General features: G+C 28.0%; 2 protein-coding genes across 3 annotated transcripts in view; one reads left to right on the top strand and one right to left on the bottom strand.

Annotated features, from left to right (window-relative positions):
• LOC107437425 (dehydrogenase/reductase SDR family member 11) overlaps nucleotides 1-1,654 on the bottom strand; it is a 54,478-nt gene extending 52,824 nt beyond the window's left edge. For both annotated transcript variants that reach the window (XM_016049425.3, XM_043049709.2), the window contains exon 1: nucleotides 1,533-1,654. The gene's annotated coding sequence lies outside the window, so the exon portion shown is untranslated. The remainder of the gene's footprint in view (nucleotides 1-1,532) is intronic.
• A 182-nt stretch (nucleotides 1,655-1,836) lies between these two features.
• Nucleotides 1,837-23,830, top strand: LOC107447427 (mevalonate diphosphate decarboxylase). Its single transcript, XM_043049705.2, has 12 exons — nucleotides 1,837-2,044; nucleotides 2,137-2,207; nucleotides 5,454-5,521; nucleotides 6,137-6,183; nucleotides 8,486-8,602; nucleotides 9,132-9,186; nucleotides 10,371-10,515; nucleotides 13,664-13,834; nucleotides 19,429-19,551; nucleotides 20,132-20,290; nucleotides 21,219-21,284; nucleotides 22,905-23,830. Exons 1-12 carry the CDS (start codon nucleotides 1,987-1,989, stop codon nucleotides 22,977-22,979), a joined length of 1,155 nt encoding a protein of 384 aa, XP_042905639.1. The 5' UTR covers nucleotides 1,837-1,986; the 3' UTR covers nucleotides 22,980-23,830.
• Nucleotides 23,831-24,074: the final 244 nt, after the last annotated feature.

The following is a 24,074-nucleotide window of genomic DNA, read 5'->3' as shown; positions in this document are numbered from 1 at the left end:
GACCTTTTAAATATATTTTTTTAATATTTTAGAGACATTTACAGTTATTGCAGCAAACATTTTTATTTCAGTTTCAAAAACTGATAAAAAGCTTAATATTTACAAAGCCTCTGTTTATAATCAGTATGTTAGTTTAAGCTACTGATGAACTCTTTTTTAATATCATTAAAAACTGGCAAAAATTAAATAGACTAAAAACTAAGTAATAAAACTAATAGACTAAATAAAACTAAATCTAAAGAACATTGAAATGTAAGAATAAATTTCATAATTCCTTTTATTATAAATTATTTTCTGAGGAGGAATAAAGTGGGTATATGGTGAGGTTTAGCAAAGTGTTATATGATAGGGATCAATATACAGGGGTCTGTCCAGGCCAAATTTACTACCGTTTAGCGGCACCTTCACATATTCAACTTCAGGAAAAACAGTAATTTCACAAAATACTCTTCTTAAAATTTTATTTGTGTATATCTTGTAAGAAACAATGAATCCATATATATGCTTTGATTTTTTAATATAATTTATAATTTTCATATATTATGTCTACATTTTCACAAAATAGGTACCTCTCAGAAAAACCTAGACAGACCCCTGGCATATTTTGTTCAAATGATCAGATTTATTAAAATAATTTAGTTTTAGAAGAACAAAATATGAATGAAATAAAATAAATTTTGAAAACATCCACTTAGCTAAAAAGTGGGTTTCTTAAAATGGGTCTGCCCAAAAATACTCTGGCAAAATTTTTCAGGTTGGGCCTACTCTAGGGAAACCTGGATTTTAGTACAGGTACGAAACATATGGTGAGCATAAAAACAGCTTGATAAAAATGAATTTTAATAAATACCTAGATACTTGCCTTTTAATTTCCTTTAACTGATGACAGTGCACGACTTTCAAACGTTTATCTCTGGCTTTTTAATTCAGCTTTCATCTTGGAAACACTCGTAGTTTCTTATTTAAAGAGTTTGAGGTTCCAATCATTTTCAGACAACTTAGGTTCCGAAAAAACTGGATAAATTAGATGTTAACAATGAATAGTTAGCATAAACATGAAAAAAAAGAAGAATTCAAATCTAAAGACACAATCTTCTAAAACTGTACTATAAGAAAAACAACAAAAACCAATTTTATACAGTTTGATAAATTTAAAACATTCACTCTGCAAAATTAATCAAACTAATAATAATAAAGGAAAGTTTAACAAGACTAATTCATGTGCAAAAAATATAGATAGATAAAATATGGTCTATTCTAGAAGTATAAAGCGGAGAAGAAACATTTCCCTTTCAAAATACTTTAGATAAATATAAATAATATGAAGTGCACTATGAAAGTATCACACGTTTTGAAATATTTTATTTTATAGTATTATGTTTGATAGATAGCTTTAAAAATGTTTTTAATTTGATCTATTTATTTCGTCCGTTAAGCATATACGAACTCATACGCCTAAAAGATAATCTATTATTAAAAAGTTGTGAGTACAGTCATAAATATTTATTCAATATAAAAAATAGCTTACTTACATAAATATAAAATCAGATTCTGTAGAAATTAATTCTAGTCTTTTAAACTAAAAGCTCACTTTTTCCTCAAAAAAGATAAACAAACAATTAACACAGTAAGTAGAGATGAGATGAGATGCTGATTTCCTAGTCAATAATAATAAGAAAAAAAAAAATTTTTTATTTTTTTTTTTTAGTTTACTAGCCATCACATTGAAAAAAATATATGAACTTCAGTTAAATATTTTTATATTTTTTCAGACATTAGTTACTTATATAATTTTTCCTGAATTATTTTTCTCGTTTATGATCATATGTAACTGTTCCGTGTAAAAAAATAAGGATCTGGCATCATAATACACTGCTTACCTGTCAACTCAAAATATGCCGAAAGTAAAATAAAACATAAAGTAAAAGTGAGAAATCTTAAACTAGAAACTTGTTACTTCTTAGCTGTATATGCCAATTAAATAGAATGGAAATATCATTTTGTACTGCCGTTGCTCCTGTAAACATTGCAGTTATAAAATATTGTAACTGAATTTTTAATCAATGCCTCTCTATAAAATTGCCTCCAGGCATTTATAATTTTATTGTTTTAATTAAACTTTAATCTCTTTTTCAGGGGGAAAAAAAGACGAAACATTGATCATCCCTATTAATGATTCCTTCAGTGTTACACTTTCAAAAAATGAAGTAATTATAAAGACATAAATATTTTTCTTTTACTTAAAATTTATATATTTATAACCTTAAACTCCAAACAGCTTTATATTAAGTCTCATCATTTGCTTTTAATTAATTGTTAATTATACTTTTTCCTTAGTAATCTTTATCATGTCTATTTTCATTCATAAACATAAATATATTTTGTTCTGATAGCTTGAAATCTATTCAAAAATATGGTTTTATGAACAACAAATAATCCATGTACGTTAAGTTATATATAATTTATATTCATTTCTGTTTTTACGATTTAGTAAAAGTAAGTTGAACATATACTTTATACTATTTTTATTTATATATATATTTTCTTTTTTCTAATTTTGTATGATTTTTGTGGTAAGAATGATCTACTGCAGAATAATCCCAGAATCTTGACAACTTTTTAGCAGCGTCCCATGAAAAACTAACAGCGGAAGAAAGGCATCACAGATGAGGACCCACTCTTAATCACCCCTAGACAAACCTCTATGTGTCTTTTTTTTTTTTTTTTTTTAAATGCAAGTTTGAACTCATTTTAGCAACTTAGTGACTCTAATTAGCATGGCAGATCACTGTCCCATATTCAAATGACTTTTTAAAGGTTTTTCTGGTATAGATGGTTTCGACCACCCTGAGTAAGACTGAACAATGTATTTTATAACTGTCGTTGAACAGCCCACCCAATTTTTGGGTTTACGACTACTAATGCTCAACTCCATACCCTTGTAAATTTGAACCCAATACAGAAGACAAGGGAACTCCTGGACCAAGTATTAGGAGAAATTTACCTTCATGGAGGACTTTTTGGTGGAACTGACCCACATCTGTATTTCATAGTTAGGGAAACCTTGCAAACCTCCCAGGGTTAGCCTGATGGCAAGGGTATTTTAACCCATTATCCATCTACAACTGAGGATATTTTACGTCAGCACTGTGATCAGTGCGAGCCGGATGCTGAATTCCTATCGACCTGCCATTGCTGGGATTCGAACCCGGTTCACCTAATTGTTAGATGAATGCCCTATCACCTGAGCCACCATGGCTCTCATCAATGTATTGTAAAATATTGATTTAACACGCATAATGGCTTTTTTTTCTTCTGCTGATGCATCAGAACTCAGTTTTAAGCTGCCAATGTTAGAAGATGCACGTGAGGCCATGACCTGAAGATTTTACACGAAGAACATTCTGTCCAACGTTCAGTTATCAGCACATGCTGATAAAGATGATTTATTGTATTTGTCAAAGAATCACTTTTATGAAGATCTTATGTTGAATAGACTTGGGAATTGAATCCGAAATAACAATTTTATATGTGAATCCATACCAGAATAGATCCCATTTATTTTTGGAGGGTTTTTTTTTTTTTACATTTTATATTGTATCTTATTATCAGTCAGATTTCTAGAGCTTTGTGATCACTGTCAATCTATTTTGAAAAAGAATGATAGCTTACTAAGAAGAATTTTTTTTCATTTAATTCATTTTAAGTTGCACAATTTAATCGCTCATTAAATTTGTCCAATTCTTTTTTCTTGTCCCTTTTTTTAAATAAAAGAATTCTTTCACTACATGTAAGTATGATGTTTTGAAGAAAATTTACAATTTCTTAGAAAATATATTTTTTGTTCTTCTTATTTTTAAAAAATTAAAACGAAACTTACATTTATTTCTTTAGAAGTCTCATTTCTTAGAATTTATTTTTTTAGAATGCCATTAGTCAGTCCAACTTTATCATTTTAATTTAATAAAATGTTTTGAGGGCAGTATTTATTTATTTATTTTTTCAATAATTGAACACTTTGTTTAGTACTTGTTGGGTATAGGAACGTTGAGTTAGTAGTTACCTTTTAGAGTTTTCATCACCATAAACATTGATCCCTATGACTGGTAAGCACCAAATTTTAAAATCTTAATGTGTTTTTTAAAAAAAACTGTAAAATATATTGTGATATTTTTCCCATTTAACAAATTTATATTATGTTTGAATTACTTTCTATCAACACTCATAATATCATATTAGTAAATAATTATTGTTATCTATAATCACAATATTATCTTTCTAAATGTTATGTTATCAATAATTAATTGAATTGCATTTTTTTTTATTCAAAATGTAATGTTATTATTAATGATTGTAATATGTTATTTGCTCTGTAACAATATCATTAATGATCGCGATATTGTCATGCATGATACATCTCTTGAATCGAATAATACTCATGTATTATCAGTTTCTGATGACCGGTGTAAACCAGAATCTGCTGTTGTTCCTACAGATTTGCAAATCTGGCTTCATGGTCCCTTTAACTGATAAGTACCCTTTGTTTTTATTTCAATGCATGGAAGTAAAATATTTTAATCGAATTTTAGTATTTTTAAACCCATAAATCTTTGGTCCTTTTTATTTTTAGATAAATTTAATCAAACCTTGTATTTATATATATATATTTTTTTAGTACCTAGTAATATTTTAATTTTAAAAAACATTTTGAGCCTTTCAAAGCAGCATTTTTTTATATAAAAGCCATATTCTTTTATTTAAAATTTATTTTTTTAATTATTTAAAATTTCTGATTGTGTTTCAAACCTGGCTTTCTGTGTCTTAATTGTAAATATTATTCTGGTGTATATTGTATCATGATAGTTATTATATTTTGACTTCTAACTGCTGATATATCACTTTTAAAATTTCTTACACTGTCCAGTCCTAACCCTAAAACTTCCCTTCATTTTTTTTCCCTTCAAGTTGAGTTTTTCCTGAAATTGAGTCTGTATTATTTACATTTATAGTTAAGGTAATAAAGATGCTTCTGAAGACTGTGCTCAACCATCTTTAAAAATGCTCTTCAATGTATTGCTACTCAATAATAATATCCTTCTACATTTTCTTAGAAATCATCTGCAATGTTTTTTACCTTAAGGGTTTTCTAATGCTTAAAATAGTCTCTGCATGTATTATTGAATCAAAGCTTGAAATTATTGATAAAGCACGTGTCATGGATAATGACTAAGATTGTTTCTTGCTGTTAACCATATTTTTAATTTGTTACTATGAAAATTTCACTATTTGATCATTTATTATTTATGTGTGTTGTTACTCAGAGTTTTTCTATTCTTGATGTGTGGTGCCTTTTAATTTTAACTTTATTATTTTATGTTTCAATGATTGGATATCCCTATTTGCCTTATTTTGAGAAATTTAACTTCATTTTATTACGTCATTTTGTTTTACAGATGTGTGCAAAAACTACAGTTGCTTGTTCTGACAAGTTTGAAGAGGATAAATTTTGGTTAAATGGAAAGTAAGTTTAATAAAAGTAGAGGCCTTTTTTTCTATGATAAACTAATTTTATAGAATTATGAAGTTTCCTTTTTTTTTTTAAGAAAAATTGTGGGGAATATTATCAGAATTGAATGCTTGTGTACAAGAAGGATAGTATTTTATTTTATTGCAAATTTTAGAAAAGACAAAAAATTATCTTCTTGCTCCACTTGAATAGTACTCCCAATTTTTGGGTTGAAAAAATGTATCATCACTGTAAACTATTAAAACATTTAGCATTTTGAAAAGGTTAATACTAAATATGTAAAAATGGAGCTGTTCACTTTTAATACAATGGAAACACTGTTTCCATTGTATTAAATATAGCCAGGGGATACTTTGACAACTCCACCGTGGAGTTATCAAACTTTGGTGTCAATAAAAGTAAGCTGAAAACGCTTCACTAAAAAAAATATTGTTGTAAGATAGTTGACTGGAAACAAAGTAGCTGCTCTTTTCCAAATACATTAAAAAAATTTCAATTGTGTTTTCTTCTACTTCACTCTCAGTTTTCTAGGGAAGGTTATTTGCCCAAGTGTTGTTAAAATGTGAACATGTTAATAGAATAAATTGTTTTATTCTAATCTTTTTCCAGGGAGCAAGATCTATTTAATCCACGGCTGCAAAATTGCCTCAGAGAATGTAAGTTTTATTACTAATATTTTTTGAGAATAAAAATTAAAGAATTTTCCCATTATATTTATTTATGAGCTATGTAACTTTGTTGACTTATTTTAATAATACCTTTTCATTATATTAAAAGAAAAAAAATCTTTGAACATTCAAATTATATGGTGTCAAAATTAAATTAGCTTATATTATGATGAATATGTTTGATAAGTCTGAGGAAAAGCCTGGGCTGAAGGTGAATTAAAATAAATGTGAATTGGATTTGTGAACCGATTGCACCAAAAAGTTCCACTTATGTTAACTACCAAATTGCACTTTGTTTTCTCAGTTTCATTCTAGGTTTTCTCACTTTTTTATTAACAAATATTGTGAGGCAACCTATCAAATGATACTAATATAGCCAAATTAAGAGGCTATAGCCACAGGATCCAAGTTTCATAGGGTCCCTCAAGGGATTTCTAAAGTTAATGCAGGGGTAAAATTTATTTTGTAATTTCCTAAAAATTAATTCAATATTTTCAAGTGTAATGTCTTACAATCTTCCTTTAGAATCATTAAAAGTGCTTTATGTATTTTGAGTGTAAAATTCAAAAAAAAAAATTATATTTGGTCATGTTGTTTCCTTAGACTTCTCATCTAACTCCCTAATTTTATCAATTACCTTTTGCTTCAAGTTGCAGGTCCCATAACCTTAAAATTCCTGGGTTGTTTTTTTTTTTTTTTTTTTTTTTTTTTTTTTTTGCAAAAATATAACATATTTATTTAAAATGGAAAACTCTAATTTGTTTATGCCTGCATTTAAAATTTTTATGTTTTATAGCTCTTACTTAACATTTATAATTTCGTGCAGGATATTTTTACTAAAGTAGAGACTTAATCGTATTTTGATGTTAATTGTAATTATATTTGTAAGCATTTGAAATCTTTTAAAAAAAATTTCTTCTTAAATCAGAAAAAGTTTCTATTTTTGGAAATTTTTGCTAATTTGGTATAGTTAGGATCCCAAATTACATATCATCCCCAGGCTCCATCATACCATTTTGAATTCTTTGAGTAGGGACTGAAGATAATTTTTGCAGGGGGGCTCAGGAAATGAGAATGAATAGAATCCATTGAAAATTGGAATCTGCAGAACGACTCTTCTAACCATATTGAATGTGGCATAGATGATGTTCTGGAATTATTAAAGTTGTAATTTTATGAAAATCTGAACTTTTTGAAAAATTTTTCAATAAATTATCTAAATACATCTTGTGCTTAATTTTTTTTCTGAACATAATTTCAAATATTGTTTCTGAAAAAAACTTCAAGAAACGATTTATGCACCAGGATAAACTGTATATGTATCTGATAGCCATTATCAACATTTATAACAGTTCATTGCAACAAATACCAAAATGTCTTATTTTGTTCATTTCCTGCTAATGCTTACTCCAACCCCCTTAATTTCATAAAATTTCAGCAATTTATTTGTTTGAAAAGTCGACTTATACACTGGGATACACGTTATATTTTTCTACTAAACCATTTTCAACATTTTCTTTTTCATTTCAAAAAATACCATGAAATGGCTTGTTTTATTCATTTTCATCTAAATATGTACTCCAAAATCAAATTCAAGGCTAGACTAGATGCTGATCCAACATAATTTTAAAGTTATTAATTATGAAACAATGAAAAAGTTTAATATTATTTTTTTTTAAAAATAATTAGTTTGTTATTGGTTAATACCTGCACAATTGTCTTAATATATTTTATTTATAAAGTTGACGTTGTGTTAAAAGTAGTTCGTTTATTTTGGATTCCATTGCCAAAGAAAATGTGTATCAATTAACATAATTATGTTAGATCACTCTTGCTTACACGAACAACACTCTAAGATGGTGTACTGTTAGCATTCTTGTAATTTGGAATAGTGGCTGAGCTTCTCATTCTTCAAGCTTCTTGTCAACTAGAAACCAATGCTAGAATTTAATTTTGTTTCTAAAAGACTCTTTTACATCCCAGCAGTAGGTGGATAATACATTTTTGTTGGATAATATATTTGCTTGTGACATATTTTTTATTGCTAAAAAAGCACTTACTGTCTGTATGAAATACTGGTTTTTGTATATTACTCCTGAGTTTTCAACAAAATTAGTTGGCTATTTTCAAGTCCAATTCCTGTCTGTTTTAAATTTATTTCAATGTTTTTATTTCTGAATTAATATTAAACATGATTTTTTTAGTATTTGGTATAATTTTAATAACTTTTATTTAAATACAATTTTGTAATTTTTATTTTGAATTATAAAATGTGCACCTTTCATTGCAGTAAAGAAAAGAGCAAAAGACAAAAAATTAACACAGTTATCTCTGCATATATGCTCAGAAAATAATTTCCCTACTGCTGCTGGATTAGCTTCATCTGCTGCTGGTTTTGCTTGTTTAGGTAATTTATTATGAATGTTTTTTTAACTTGAAATCTTTTACCTATGCCGCATAATCCTTTATTAATGGTACTATAAATTTAAACTCATTTATGATAATTTAAAAGTAATAAAATCTGAGGCTAAGTTCTTATTGTACTGTAATTAAGTTTTCACTTATTCTTAAATAATCTGATAAAAAATTTCCAGAATTGTTGTCTTGTTGCTTCAAATGTAAAAACATATGTTCTTTGAAAAATATGCATATATCTAATGTCATAAAAAGAGAAAAATATTTTTTCCAATGAATCTATTCTTAGACTTCTAAAACGTTTCTGAACCAAAAAGGTTCCCTTAAAAAATGGTTTAAAACAGCATTTATGTTTTGAACCATTTTTTTCTATTTTTAATAGAATACTTTCTTGTTATAAACTTATTTTAATAGCTCTAGAATAATTAATATTTTCTTAATTTTTATATTTTAGCAAGATCTTATGAAAAGAGTTTTTATAGACTTATGTGTATGACTTTATTTTGTGTTTTATTTAACAGTAGTTGCTCTTTCTGAACTTTATGGTATTAAGGAGGATCTCTCGGCTATTGCCAGGTATCATTTTTATTTACATAATTATAGATTTAATTTTATTTTATTATAATATTGTTTTTTATATATTTTTAATATATATTTGTTAATATATTTTTTTTTAATTGTTTATGGTTTGTTTTTAATTATATAATAAAGTTTTACACGTGTAAAGAAGAAATATCAGTTTCCAATGCAGTTAATTCAGCTGTTGACTATCCATGGTAGCAGAAACCCTCCAAACACAGCAGTGGTGGATTTAAAAATATAAAAAAATAAGAGTAAAAATTATTGAAACTTTTTTTCTAAATGTCTCCAAACTTGTTTCAAGTCAAAATTAGAAAGCTCAGTTGAGAAAACACCATGAAGTACAAAAATTAAAATTATTTCTGTTACTGCATTGTAGGCTATTACTGTATACAAATTTATTCCTCTTTTTTTTGAATATCATTCTGTAAAATTCAATCCATCTATAAAAGAAATTAAATTTTTATATATAATTTTTAAATACCTCATATATTTTCAAATTTTGTACACATATGTTAGATTAAGCTAAATTTTTACAATAAGATAACAAAATCAGATGTATGAAAACAATGCTGAAAATTTACTCCATAAATTCTGCTAACAGGTATCCATTTTTTTCTGTTAGTTATGTTTAATAATCTGTTCTTATGCTTATTGTGTTTTAATCTTAGCTAAATACATTTAAATCAACAAATTCTTGTAAATTTTTTATCTTTAAACTGATAAAACTCTTAAGCTTGAAATGATAGAAAAGTTGTGTTTGCTTTGAAAATTTATTCATGAAATATTTATATTTTAAATTATTTTTTTAGAGAAGTAGTCTATGAGCTCTTAAAAACAATTACTTTTCAACACACAAGATTTAGTTTATTAGAAATTTGAACTTTAAAAGCACATTTTTTCAGATAAATTTTAAAACCTTAAAGATCATCAATTGATGTTCAAATTTATTGCACAAGTTCATTGTTTCTTAATTAAATCTATTTTTTGCCTTTTTGAAATATTTTTAAGTTATTAAGCATTTGTCTTTACACTTAAGTGAATCTGCGCAAAAAAATTTTTTTGGAATGTTGTTACTTTATTATTAACTAATATTAAAAAAATAATAATAATTTGTTGTGCGAGAACAAACCAATTTCAATGTTAAGCTAATAAAATTGAATTAATCTGTTTTACAATAGGCAAGGCTCGGGAAGTGCTTGCCGAAGTGTATTTGGTGGTTTTGTACATTGGCACAAGGGCATTCTAGAAGATGGCAGTGACTCCATTGCTTACCAGTTTGCATCCAAAGAACACTGGCCAGAGCTAAAAATTCTCATAATAGTGGTTAGTATGTTCTGTATTTTTTTACGTAAAAGCTGTGAAATATTACAACATAAATTTAAAGCTATCTTCAAGTGCATTGTAGTTGAATAATTATGTAGTTTTTAGACATCACTTTTTGAACTCTTGCTTCTTATTATTTCCCTTTATATGTTTACTGGAAATAATTAGTGCAACTGTAAGTTGAAGATTTGTTTTATTCATAATCCATGATTTTAAAACTTGTTCTCTTTATCTTTAATGTGTATATAAATGATCTAAATTACAATAAATATATTAAAATTTAATAGTAGATTGAAAAATCAAAATTTGATTTTGTAGCATGTTAGAATTAAGATTACATCATATATTTTTTTCAATTAAAATTTACCATTATGACAAGAATATTTTCTTAGTGTTTTAAAAATTGAGATCATTTATATAACTTGAAACTTGATTAACTTCTTCATTTATATCATGCTTGGGAAATTTTACTTTTAATAATTTTATTCTTCTTCTACTACCAGCACTACAGCTGATTTCTAGCCATGGCTGTCTCAAGCAGCTTTATCCATCTTGATCTATCAGGTGCCACTACTCTTCATATATTGTCTCTTAATCTGCTCAGGCGCTTTTTAAAATTATATAACCTTGTGTAGGATCTTTTTCTCTCTCTCTCTCTTTCCTTCCAAATTGTAATTATTATTATTTCGCAATTAACTTTAAAGTACTTGCTTCATCAGTCAAAACTTTAAGTAGGAAAATTCTTATAATAAAAAAGAAGGTCTGCTAAGTTTATTCATTTCTTTATATCTTAATAGCTGTTTCTTTTTTTTATTATTATTAGTAGTATTTATATATACAAACATAATAATTACTGTTTTCCTGTTCTGATATATTTCTCTTTATCTGAATGATTTTGGTTTAACTTTCTACTTTAGCAACAGAAAGTTAATTTAGGTTTCTTTTTTTTTCTTTTTTTTTTAGTATTATACATAACTCTGTTAGCTGTTTCAAAATAAATGTTTGTTTGAATACAACGCTTTCAAAATTTTTATTTAGCTAAAAGAAAAACCTTTTACTAAGTCATGTTTAAAAAAAATTTATTTAAACTATAACTCTGATAAATGAAAATTAATGATTTTTATCACAAGTTTTAATGTTACCTTTCTTTTCTATATTAAAATTTAAGATATAAAACATATTATTGTGGATATTTATTCTTTGACTTAATTGTTAGTATGAATTCTAAATGGTTCATTAATTAAAATATCCGAAATTTAATCCCCAAACTATAGCCCAAATACGCCACCTAGCACCGAGTAAAGTAAGTTTCTTAACACGTTGACTGCCGCACATGTTATACACTGAAATCTCCTTCAGGCTATGAGTACAGCTGTACAAAGCGTAATCTGCTAAGTACTCCCACCAATATTTTAATAATGCGAGTCTCTAGTGGTCACATGAATCATATCTTGCTCTGTTTGTTTCCATGGTATTATGTCTGTTTATTTGTATCTGTTGTTTCACATCTGTTTCTCATCTCACCACTTTACACGATCAGTTTGAATCTTTGTAAAGTAACGAGGAGTATAACTTAAAAATCTTTACCCTGATTCGTTGAAATTTCGAAAAGAAAAATGGAAAACTTATTTCTTAGTGAGTCAAATAGCAGTGAACAAGAAAGCTTTTATAAGACTCACAATAATTTTCTTAATAAATCAGTTTTGTAATACTTTTATAACAATTCAATAGTTTTATTACTTCTTGTGAAATATCTTTTCAAATGCATGCGAATATCCTTCGTAAGTAGTCAAATGACGGCCACGGCCTGATTAGAAACTTTGCTTTCACCCGAGTATGGGTGAGGCAGCCCGATCAGAAACCTAAATATGGGTGACACAGCAGTCAACATGTTAAAGGAAACTATGTTTGGGCATGTCTATCCAACAGAATACAATAATATCACCTCTAAATAGCTTATCTAATTTAACAGCTGGTGCATGCATGAAGGGACTGGGGGTACAGTTTGCAGGGTCTTCATTAGATCATTCTGATCTGAGATGGAATGACTGTCTAGTTCATTAAAAATTTTAATTAATTTTTCTTTTTTTCATTTAAACCATGTGGTGAGGTGTGCCTTGAGACTGTGATACCTTAAAACACAGGCTAATGCATAATTTTAAATGATTTTGATATCATTTGTTTCTATTTTGTTGAGCGATCTGTTTTAATCTCTTACAATATTTTGAAAACTGGAAATATTATATATTAATGGTATTATTATTTATTTTAAATTACATATTAAGAATTTATAGACAGTGAACTTATTCTATAACATGCAAGACATAAATTGTTACTCAAATAATTTATGTCTAACACAGTTAACTTTTGTGTCCTACAAATAAGAAAATTTCTTTAATAGTTTAAACAACTTTAACCTTTAGTTTAAACAACTTTTGTTAATTTGTTATAAATATTTTTGGCAAAAGTTTCAATTTCATTATCTTCCTATAACAATAAAAGCTAAATTACCTTTGTTTTCAAACCATCAAATGTGGAACATAACTCATTTGATCATAGATATGTACCATTCTTTTTACAGTAAATGCTATAGGGAATTATGTGCCCATACAAAATTAAATTCAGTCATAGGAAATTATATGTTATGCTGCATGCTCATATTTTCCTCATTCCTCGTGTTTTTTCATTAATTGTTTCTACATATTTACTTTGAACTAAGAATTTCTAATTTTTGTGTAATATATCTTAATTTTTTATCTTAATTTAGTTCCCTGAAAAAATAATTCCGAGATGTAACACTATGTGTTCCTAAGTATTATCAGTTGTTGTACCTTAGAACAGTTTGCCATTTCTACTTTAAATGGCTAGCAACTTTTTTTTAAATTATTTGAGTTAAAAAATATATATTACCGAGGAAAACGCTTGTGCATACAAGTGTTTGTTTTTAGATTTTAAATCTGACCATAACTGTTGATGAAAGAAAAAAGTCATTGTCAGATGCTATTTAATGATTGCCTAAATTAATATAAAAATCGCTCCATACTTCCTTGGCGCAGATACTTGATGCATTATCTTAAGAAAGATAGTAGAACTGGATATTTTTATTAAGTCATTCAAAATAAACATTTTTGGTTTTATTTATTTTAAGGTCAATGCTGGAAAAAAAGAAACAGGTAGTACTAAAGGCATGAAAGAAACCACTCGAACAAGTAGTTTATTAAAATTTAGAGCATCTCACATAGTTCCTGAAAGAATTAAAGCTATACAAAAAGCTATTTTAGAGAAAGATTTCCATTCATTTGCAGAAATCACTATGAAGGTTTGTATATTTCTTGGAAATTCTTTTCCTATTTTAATATCCAAGTTATTATAAATAGCTTTTAGTACTGAACTCTGTCAGAGTTTCTTACATAATGTTCAATTTTTCCCCCTCATATTAAAACTGTTGCTGATAGTCTGTTATTTTGTTCTTCAACTTCTGGAATTAGGAAGTCTTTTAAGAGGCTATGATGTTCTTTTCTTTATGGCATGGGATTTCAGGGGACTACCAAAGTGGCAATAGAATTCATCATAACTATATTTTTTCTTAATGATTATGATGTGAGTTTTTAAAAAATGACCAACCTACTAGAAACAATGTTTTTAGTTACATTTTTATTTTAAGTAAATTTTTTATCTTAGCACTACAACCCTGAGTAGGCTAGGGCTGTCCCAACTAGATTCTTTCATTAGAATCTATCAGTTGTATGTTGTTTCCTTTAAAGTCGCTTTTAATGTTTTCAAATCATTCTCAAAGCTATCATTAGCCTGATTTTTTAAAAAAAGAAGACAAACTGGAATGGCACAATTATAGAAGCATTGCACTTTTAAATGTGGCATTTAAAATCTTCTTCAAACTATTGCATGATGGACTTGCTTCTTATACTTGGAATATTATTACCAATGTGGATTTCAAGAGGGAAAAACTACTACTGACCAGATTCACTCTTTCAGACAAATCCCTGAAAAGACAAAAGAATTTAACATTGATACATACCATCTTTTCATCAATTTGCCAATTTCAAGACAGCCTATGGCTCTATCATAAGAGAAAGACTTGTCAATGCTATGATTGAGTTTAAAATCCTTCCTAAACTAGTTAATCTTGTAAAAAGGACCCTTAAAGATGTCAAATGCAGAATAAAATTTATGTCTGAGCTATCAAACTATTTTTACACACAGAGAGGTTTAAGACAAGAAGACACCCTCTCTGGCATGCTATTTAAAATTGTATTGAAAAAAGCAATTAGAGATACTATTATAAATATTAGACATACAATTATCCAAAAGTCTGTTCATATATTGGCTTATGCAGATGACATTGATTCAATAGTATGTACCAAAAAAAGCAGTCTCAAAGGCTTTTTCCAAGCTTGATGCTAAAACACTGGGCTTAACTATTAATCAGGATTGGACCAAATTTATGGCAATCAGTGATCAAAATTTTGAGGTTTTACCTCTTGTGCATAATGCATTTGAAGAAGTAAGTCAGTTCAAATGCCTAGGGACAATTGTTGCAATTAATAGTAATATCAATGCTGACAGGAGCGTGTAGTGGTCAAGGAGCTGACTTCACACCAGGAAGGTCCAGGGTTCAAATGCCGCACAAGGCATGATTGTTCTTTCATTCTCTGTACTATCTGCCCTTACTGTGGGGGCAACGTTGGCTCACCTAATATGGTGCCCCTGAAAGAGTGCTAACAAATCTGTTCTACTGATACCTGAATGGCGACTATCAATCAGGTGGGCATTGGGAAAAAACAATAGTAACGATATCATATCAAAATTTAATACATAACAGGATACTGGTGGCTAATAGGTGTTATTTTGCATTGAGAAACTAATTGAAATCATAGATTATTTCCATTAAAACTAAAATTAATTTATGTTCTCTAATTAAATCTGTATTACTTTATGACAGCAAATGCTGGCTTTTAAATAAAACTGAGAAAAATAAACTACCATTATTTGAAGAAAAAATACTCAGTGCCATCGTTGGAGCTGTTAAAGAAAACAGTATTTGGCGAATTTAGTACAATTAGGAATTATACAAAAAATGTAAGCAACCGAACATAATTTCAGTTAGTAAATCCTATAAAATATGATAGTTGTGTCACGTCTATAAAAGAGATGGTATTGACCTAGTTAAAAAGCCGACTTTTGGAAAGTTTACAGGTGGCCGAAAAAGGGGAAGACCAAACACCAGAGGGATTGATTCTGTGGAGAGAAAAAATCTTAAACCATGGAAATCGATAAATGGAGAAACCTAGTGTCTAACTATAAACCTAGTAATAACTAGTTGGGACGGCTCTGACCTATACTAGGATGTCATACTGATGGAAGAAGAAATTATTCTCAAAGTTACTAAACAATCTGAGGAGAGATCTTCCCCTTTTTATAATGCCAAACAGCTTGTTGGTGGTTAGCAGCTTCATGAAGTTTTAAAACTTTAACCTAAAAAACTTTAAATTTATAAATGCTTACATATTTATACATATTGATTTATACATATTGATATTATTACATACTTGAAGCTCGGTGGCTGAGTGGTAGTTCTTTGCTCTCCTATACCACAAGGCTGGGTAAAGTTGACTCAGCATTTCATACTTTCAGTGTGATAATAAAATGAGTACCAAGCGTGTTAGGGTACTAAACACTGGGGGTCTGTTTTCTGATGACTAGGGCTGCAAGTTTGTCGCGGGAAAAAAGACCCCAAATTCGCGGGAAATTTTGAAAATTACAAAAATTATAAACATAAAAAAATTTATTATATAAATGATGCAAAAGACAGAAATTGCGCAAATAATAAAAAAAGCTTAAAAATACACAAAAGTATTTCTTTGAATTTCAAGCAATATTAATATTTTTATTTGAATGAACAGAATTTTGGTACAAAGTATTGTACATTGTCAGATTATTCTCATTTATCCTTCGTCTTTCATCACTTAATACATTTTTATACTTAGAAAACGATCTTTCTGCATCAACGCTGTTTTTAGGCACCGACAAACTTCGAATTGCCTTTTTTGCCAATTTTGGAGCGTTCGGTCTTTGATTTCCAAAACTCGATCAATTTTCCTTCACCAACGCGCAAATCCTTGACCGTTGCTTTGTAAGAAGTAATTACTGGGAAAACTCAAACATTCTACATTCAAACTACTAGTTACAAGTCCCTACTAACTACTAGTCCCCCCCTTCATCTAAGAAACTGATCCATATTTAAGAAATCACAAGAAGCCGCCTAGGAAAAATTAACTAGATATGTGGAAAGGCAGTAGAAATTTCATTGCCCAGTGATTTATAACATTTTCCTTCTTTTGTGATTCCAATTTCTTTTGTACTCTTACTGACTTCAGGAAGGTAATTACCCTCCCTAAGTGTAGAAAGACCACCTAATATCTGATTATCTCTGAACTATTTTCATGTCATTTTGCTATTTATTCACTCCCCTAAATATCTAATCAATTTTACATGTTCAATTTAAGGTTCAGGAAAATAAAAAATTCTGTTTAATAAAAATAATAAATAAAAAATGAAGAAGAAAAATTTNTAATTGTAAAAAAAAATCATCTGAAACAATACCTAACTTACCTGTTTAAAAGGAATTTTGATTCTTCCCCTCAAATCATTACAATTTCCCTCAAGCAAGGGAGTAGCGGGCAGAGGATAATAGGGAAGTTTTCAGGTTTCATTTATAAGCCTATAATAAAGCTTTGAAGGTCAGGAATCCAAATATGTAAAAAAAAATACATGTTTATTCAGAGAAAGTACGTTTTTGTGTCTGATTTCGTAACTTAATTAATAGTTAGCACTAATTAATTAGCATATTTGAGGTCACCCCCGGGAACCATTAAGATTGACACTTAGATCGTGAAAATCCGATCATTAGAACAAAAGTTATTCAGGGTGATATCTTTTTTTTTTTGCTGACTGTACCAAACAAGCTGTCTCAGAGGCTTTTTCCAAGCTTGAGGCTAAAACATTGGGCTTAACTATTAATCAGGATTGGACAAAATTTATGGCAGTCAGTGATCGAAATTTTGAGGTTTTACCTCTTGTGACTAAGAATGCATTTGAAGAAGTAAGTCAGTTCAAATGCCTAGGGACAATTATTGCAATTAATAGTAATATCAATGCTGACAGGAGCGTGTAGTGGTGAAGAAGCTGACCTCACACCAGGAAGGTCCTGATTTCAAATGCAAGACAAGGCATGGTTGTTCTTTCATTCTCTGTACTATCTTCCTTTTCTGTGGGAGCAACGTTGGCCCACCTAATATGGTGCCCCTAAAAGAGTGGCTAACAAATCTGTTCTACTGATACTGATGCCTGAATGGCGAGTATCAATCAGGTGGGCATAGGGAAAAAATAATAATAACGATATCATATCAAAAATTAATAACAGGATACTGGTGGCTAATAAGTGTAGTTTTGCATTGAAAAACTAACTGAAATCATAGCTTATTTCCAGTAAAACTAAAATTAATTTATGTACCCAATTAAACCTGTATTACTTCATGACAGCAAATGCTGGCCTTTAAATAAAACTGAGGAAAATAGGCTAACAATATTTGAAGAAAAAAAACTCAGTGCCATCGTTGGAGCTGTTAAAGAAAACAGTATTTCTCTAATTTAGTACAATTAGGAATTATTCAGAAAATTTAAGCAACCGGACATAATTTCAGTTAGTAAATCCTATAAAATATGATAGTTGGGTCACATCTATAAGAGAGATGATATTTACCTAGTTAAAAAGCCGACTTTTCGAAAGTTTACAGGTGACCGAAAAAGGGGAAGACCAAACACCAGAGGGATTGATTCTGTGGGGAAAAATCTTAAACCATGGAAATCAACAAATCGAGAAACCTAGTGTCTGACTATAACTAGTTGGGATGGCTCTGACCTGTACTAGGATGTCACTCTGATGGAAGAAGAAATCATTCTCAAAGTTACTAAACAATCTGAAGAGAGATCTTCCCCTTTTTATAATGCCAAACAGCTTATTGGTGGTTAGCAGCTTCGTGGGGTTTTAAAACTTTAACCTAAAAAATCTTAAATATATAAATGATTACATGTTTATTATACTGGAAGCTCGGTGGCTGAGTGGTAGTTCTTTGCTCTCCTATACCTCAAGGCTGGGTAAAGTTGACTCAGCCATTTATACTTTCAGTGTGTCAATAAATTGAGTACCAAGCATGTTAGGGTACTAAACACTGGGGGTCTGTTTTCTGATGACCTATATTCTAATGATATCAATCAGAACATCTGATTCTGCACTCCAGAGCTTAAGGTCAAGAAAACTTGGGATGAGAATTGTAGGCCTTGGCCCTCCCTGGGCTGTTGCACTACTGCATTTAGTTTTATGTATCATGCTAACATCATGTTTAATAAATATATGACGTAATATATATGTATATGTTTTATAAGTATGTTACATAATATATGTGTATGTTTCATAAATATGTTCCATAAATATATATGCATGTTTGTAATAAAAAATATGTATTTTTGTATTTAGTTTTTAAAAGAAAGAAAGGTTTGGTTGAAAATTTAATTCATGATATAAAATGAAGAATTTAATGTTAATCCTCAGCCTATTTTTTAAAATAGTTTCCACATTATTAAAATAACTTTATAAATAATAAACTTTTTTTTATCAGAAATATGTATGCTTTCTGTTAAATAATAACTATACATTTTCTAAAACTTTCCCTTGTTATTCATCAATTTTGTATTTCTGAAAGAAGATTTTTATAATCATCCTGCTTCTTTTATTGAGAGAAACTAAGCAAATTTAAAGTATTTGCAATTTTATTTGAGTTTTAATATTTGACTATTTAAATAGTATTTAAATGATAAAATTCATTTAAATTATAGGATAGTAATCAATTCCATGCTGTTTGCTTAGATACTTATCCTCCTTTGCACTACTTGAATTCTACCTCTTATAAAATCATGAATTTTATCCATGCGTATAATGATCATTTTGGACAAAACAAAGTAAGTATAAGATATTTCATTATTTGAATTTCTTTATTTTTTATTAGAAAATTGAATTTATTTATTAGTAGCAAAATGAAGCAGCATAAATTATGTAATTGTATTTTAAAATTACTTTTATAAATAATTGTCATGATTTTTCAGCAATTTATTTAAGTATTTTAATTCCGTACTGACAAAATGAGTTAGCATTAATTATGCTTTAAAATGTAAAGGAAATTAAGCATACTTTTAATATAGTAGTACTTTTGCACTTGTAAAATCGAAACTACATAGCTTGTTATTTAGTGAGAAATTAAATTAAATGAATGACTTTTAATATAGCTAGATTTTTGTCATTAAAGTAAGCTTCTTTTTTGGTACAAGTAAGCAAGTAAATAGACAATGATATTGTCTAATATGATATAATTTTAACTGTGACATAAAAATTTCTTATTATTCGTAAATAATTTTATAGTTATCATTAAATTAATAACAAATTTTGCAATATTAGTTGGAATTGTTAAGTTGTTCTATTATTTTGTAAGTGAACTACTAAACATCAAGGTTATTTACATTCATGTTTTGTTTACATTATCAGGTAGCTTATACTTTTGATGCTGGTCCAAATGCCTGTTTGTATTTACTAGAAAATGAAGTGCCAACTGTATTAAGTGCTTTGAAAGCTCTCTTTCCTCCAGTTGAAGAAGATTTAAAATTTATTCGTGGGTTTGAATCTCCTTTGCAGCCTATATCTGAAGTAAGAAAAAAATCTTTTTTAAATATTGTTGTTGACGTATGCCTGTTTAAGTAGAGGGGGTGCGATTGTTCTTGTTTTCCAGTGGCGCCATCTATGGCCACGAATTCGACTTCTGCCACATCGTACGTCACACCCGTTTATAGGGCGAACCCATTCATTCATCCACAGATCGTAATTTTGACCTGAATCGGAAAACGATCGATCTCCAATTCAGTACCCCCAGAGGTTTTGATTTGTTATGGGAACATGGAGGACTTTGTGACTCGACAGATTTAACGTGCACCAGTCACCACCTTTTATTATCTTTTTTAAATAGTTTATAAATTTAAAGTACTTGATAATATTTCTTTCAAGTATTAACGCTTGACAACTATATATTTAATTTTTTATTTGTATAATAAATTTAAGGCATCTAATGAATTAGTTGCTAATTTTTATGCAAAGTAACCACTTGACAATATACGAAAAAGAATGATACTAGGTGTGAAATCAAACAATGCTTACCATAATTCTTGAGAAAACTTTCCATTCCAATGATTTTGCACTCAACTGAATCTTTTAAATCAATCTAAAATAACTGTCAATGCTTTTTTTTAATTATTTATTTGAAATGTATCATCAGTAATTTGAAGAAATATTCAGGATGTATTCTTTTTTAGAACATTGCCACCAATTCAAAAAATTATATTAAGAGCAACTACTAGCTGTGTTTCTAAGATTGGTTTCAAAATTAATATTTTCCAACATACAAAAAAGAATGTGAATAATAATTGTATTCAATTTTATATTGTATGATTGCTGTTAAACTTGGTAGGTTTTATCTTTCTTAATTTAACTGCACAATATTTTCTAAACTTTTATATTTTTCAGAATATGACAAATAATAGTAATCTATTCGTGTAAAATAAGCTATTTTTATCCCTTTCAGGTGTTCTTAGATTCTTTTAAAATTGATCCTCAACCTGGTGCTATTCAGTATATTATCAATAGTCGAGTATGTATAACATATTTTTTTTTCTTGTTTTAATATTGCTTAATTGTTATGAGAAAGAAATTACAGTAAACGCCTGGTTATATGGAAATCAACTTACCAAAAAGCTCAAGTAACTGGATTTTTTGGAAATTTATATTTTTTTCTTCTAAAGATGAATTGGAATGGTCAAAAATGCAATTAAAAATACCAACCAATTCTCAATAATTGTTTCCTCTCCTTTAATTTTACTCTAATTATAAACAAGTATTTAGTTCAAACAGAAAACCACCTGTAAATTTTTTATTTCATTTTTCTTTAATAATTCTAGTGGACAACTATTGTATCTGTGTTATATTTTATAAGCGTTGATCGAGATTTCTTTTAGTTTTTATTAAAGCATTGTATTTTTTTCCCAAAAAATAAGGTAATATTAAACGTGGATATTTTTTGGGTTGGGTTGAGAATTTTGGGAGGAATTTTCTTTTTTTATTTCATATTTTCTTATGTTAAATTTAAAGCTTACCTTATACAATGTTTTAATAAGTTTCTAAAGTAAATATTTGGTAACATTTTTAATTTCTTCAGTATTTTGTATTTGCATATTTGATTTAAATATTAAATATATTTGTATTTTTTAAAATTCTTTCGATTTTTGATTGAAAAAGAAAAAATTTATCTTTCTCTTACAGAACATTAACCTTAAAGTTACTTAAAAAGAACTTCATGGGATAAACATTTAGTTTTAAAAAAAATCTAAAGTAGTTATTATCTAGAAAATATAGTTGCTTTCATGTTAAAAACCACACTTAAGAGTTAAGTGTTGCAGTCATTTTTCAAAAATATTGTTTTTTTTTTTACTTATTTTTATAGAACTTTATAGCAGCTGTATTTTTTCTTTAATATAAATCTATCATTTTAAATAATTATTATATTCTATTTTTTAAGGAATTTGTTAGTCTTTTACCAATTTAACGTAATATCTCTGTAAAAATATATTATCTTTGATTAATTAGTGTCACATATTTTCATTATCTTTCAAATAATAGAATTTTTACTATTTCAGTAAAATAATTCATAATAAGACTGCCGTGTGACTGAAAAATCTTAAGTGCTTCATGATAAATTTCAAAATGAGCTTCTTGACAATTATTTCCTTTTTATTTCTAGGGCTATGAACACTAAAGTAAAATGTCAAAAAGTTTTTAAAAACAAAATTTCTTTTTAGAAAAATTTTACAATATATATGTAGCTTATCATTTAAAAATGCCAAATATATAAAAATCTCAATTGTGAATTTTTTGACACTTGTATTGATTTTTCCATTGCATCTCAAAATAGCCCTCTAATTGAATCGCTGCTTGCAGATTTCGTCACCAATCCCTCAATCTTCTTCTGTGGAAAAATCAGAAGGGGAAAAAATCATTATTTTATTCGCATTTTTTTTCCAGTGCCGAAACAATTTTTACTTAAATATTTCTGGAAGCTCTTAAAAAAGTTCTGAAGGTCCTTCTGTATGTAGTTAAATTATACATATATTTTTATAAATATTATGATTTTTTTTAATAAAAATTTATCAATGTTTCTTATGTACTTGATATTTATTATCTACTCTTGATATTTCATGTAACTTACAAATTTTAGATTGGCAGTGGTCCAAGCATACTTGAAGATGATGGTCAACATTTATTAAATAAAGATGGGCTTCCTATTTCTTGAATTTGCTGGTATTTTCTTACTTTTCGTAAGAACTGGTAAGGAAATGTGCAGTTAAAATCTAAAAGCACGATGATTGGTATTTTTATACATTTTTTTCACTTAATAAAAACTTACAAAATATGTCATGTGAAAAATTTCAAATTGTGAAATTAAAGTGAACAAATGTACAATATTGATTGTACTTGTAATGTTTTTATTATTTTATATTTCATTATTTTTTTTTGTATTCAATTTTACTACATAAGACTTTTTATCTTGGAAAATGTAGTGCTTTTATTTATTTATATTTTATTCATCATAATGGCGCTTGTAAATTATTTTTTAAATTTTGTTAGCTCTATTGAATGCCTGGCAAACTTTCTGTGGTTATATTAGTAATTAAATAGAACCAAGATAAGTATACAAGACAGTATTTAACTGTGAAAATTTAAGAAAATATTTAGCATGTATAAATATGTTATTGAGTTTTTTCAATGAGTTTTAAAGCTATAAAAACGTTAAGTTAAAAACACAAATGCTCTCAAAAGATGCTTCACAAAAAATATTTGAGATAAAAAATTTTATTTTTTGTGGATTTATCAGGGTTCATTACACACTGCCAACAATTGCATAATAAAATCTCTATTTGATTAAATAATAACACTTCTATTAAAACATGCAATTACTTAAATGTTTATATATCATTGTATTATGTATTTTATACACTTATTATTTATATACATACTTATTATTTATATTGTTTTAGCTGTATAAATATTCTTACAATATTTATTTTTCTAGACTATTACGTTTATATTCAATATTAAATGGTTGTTGTATTCTTTTCAAAATAAAATACTTTTAGACATAAATGTGCTATTTTTTAATTTAAATTTTTTTGTTGATCGATACAAATTGAGCTTTGTGAAAATGCACTGTATTTAAAATATCTAAACAAGGGGAAAAAGATTTGTTAAATTGCAATTAATCCCTCACTGCTGAGGAAATTTTCAAGTGCCCAGTGCCACCGGAGGCTTGCTTAATTTTGTTGTGTATTGGAGAAAAGGAGAGGTATGCTTTTTAATCTTAAAAACTGTTTAATTTTACGAAAAAAAG

The sequence above is a fragment of the Parasteatoda tepidariorum genome, chromosome 7 (genome assembly GCF_043381705.1).
Source record: "Parasteatoda tepidariorum isolate YZ-2023 chromosome 7, CAS_Ptep_4.0, whole genome shotgun sequence".
In the NCBI taxonomy this organism is placed as follows: Eukaryota; Metazoa; Arthropoda; class Arachnida; order Araneae; family Theridiidae; genus Parasteatoda; species Parasteatoda tepidariorum.
The sequence above is the reverse complement of the archived record's forward strand: the minus strand, read 5'-3'. Positions and strand labels throughout refer to the sequence as shown.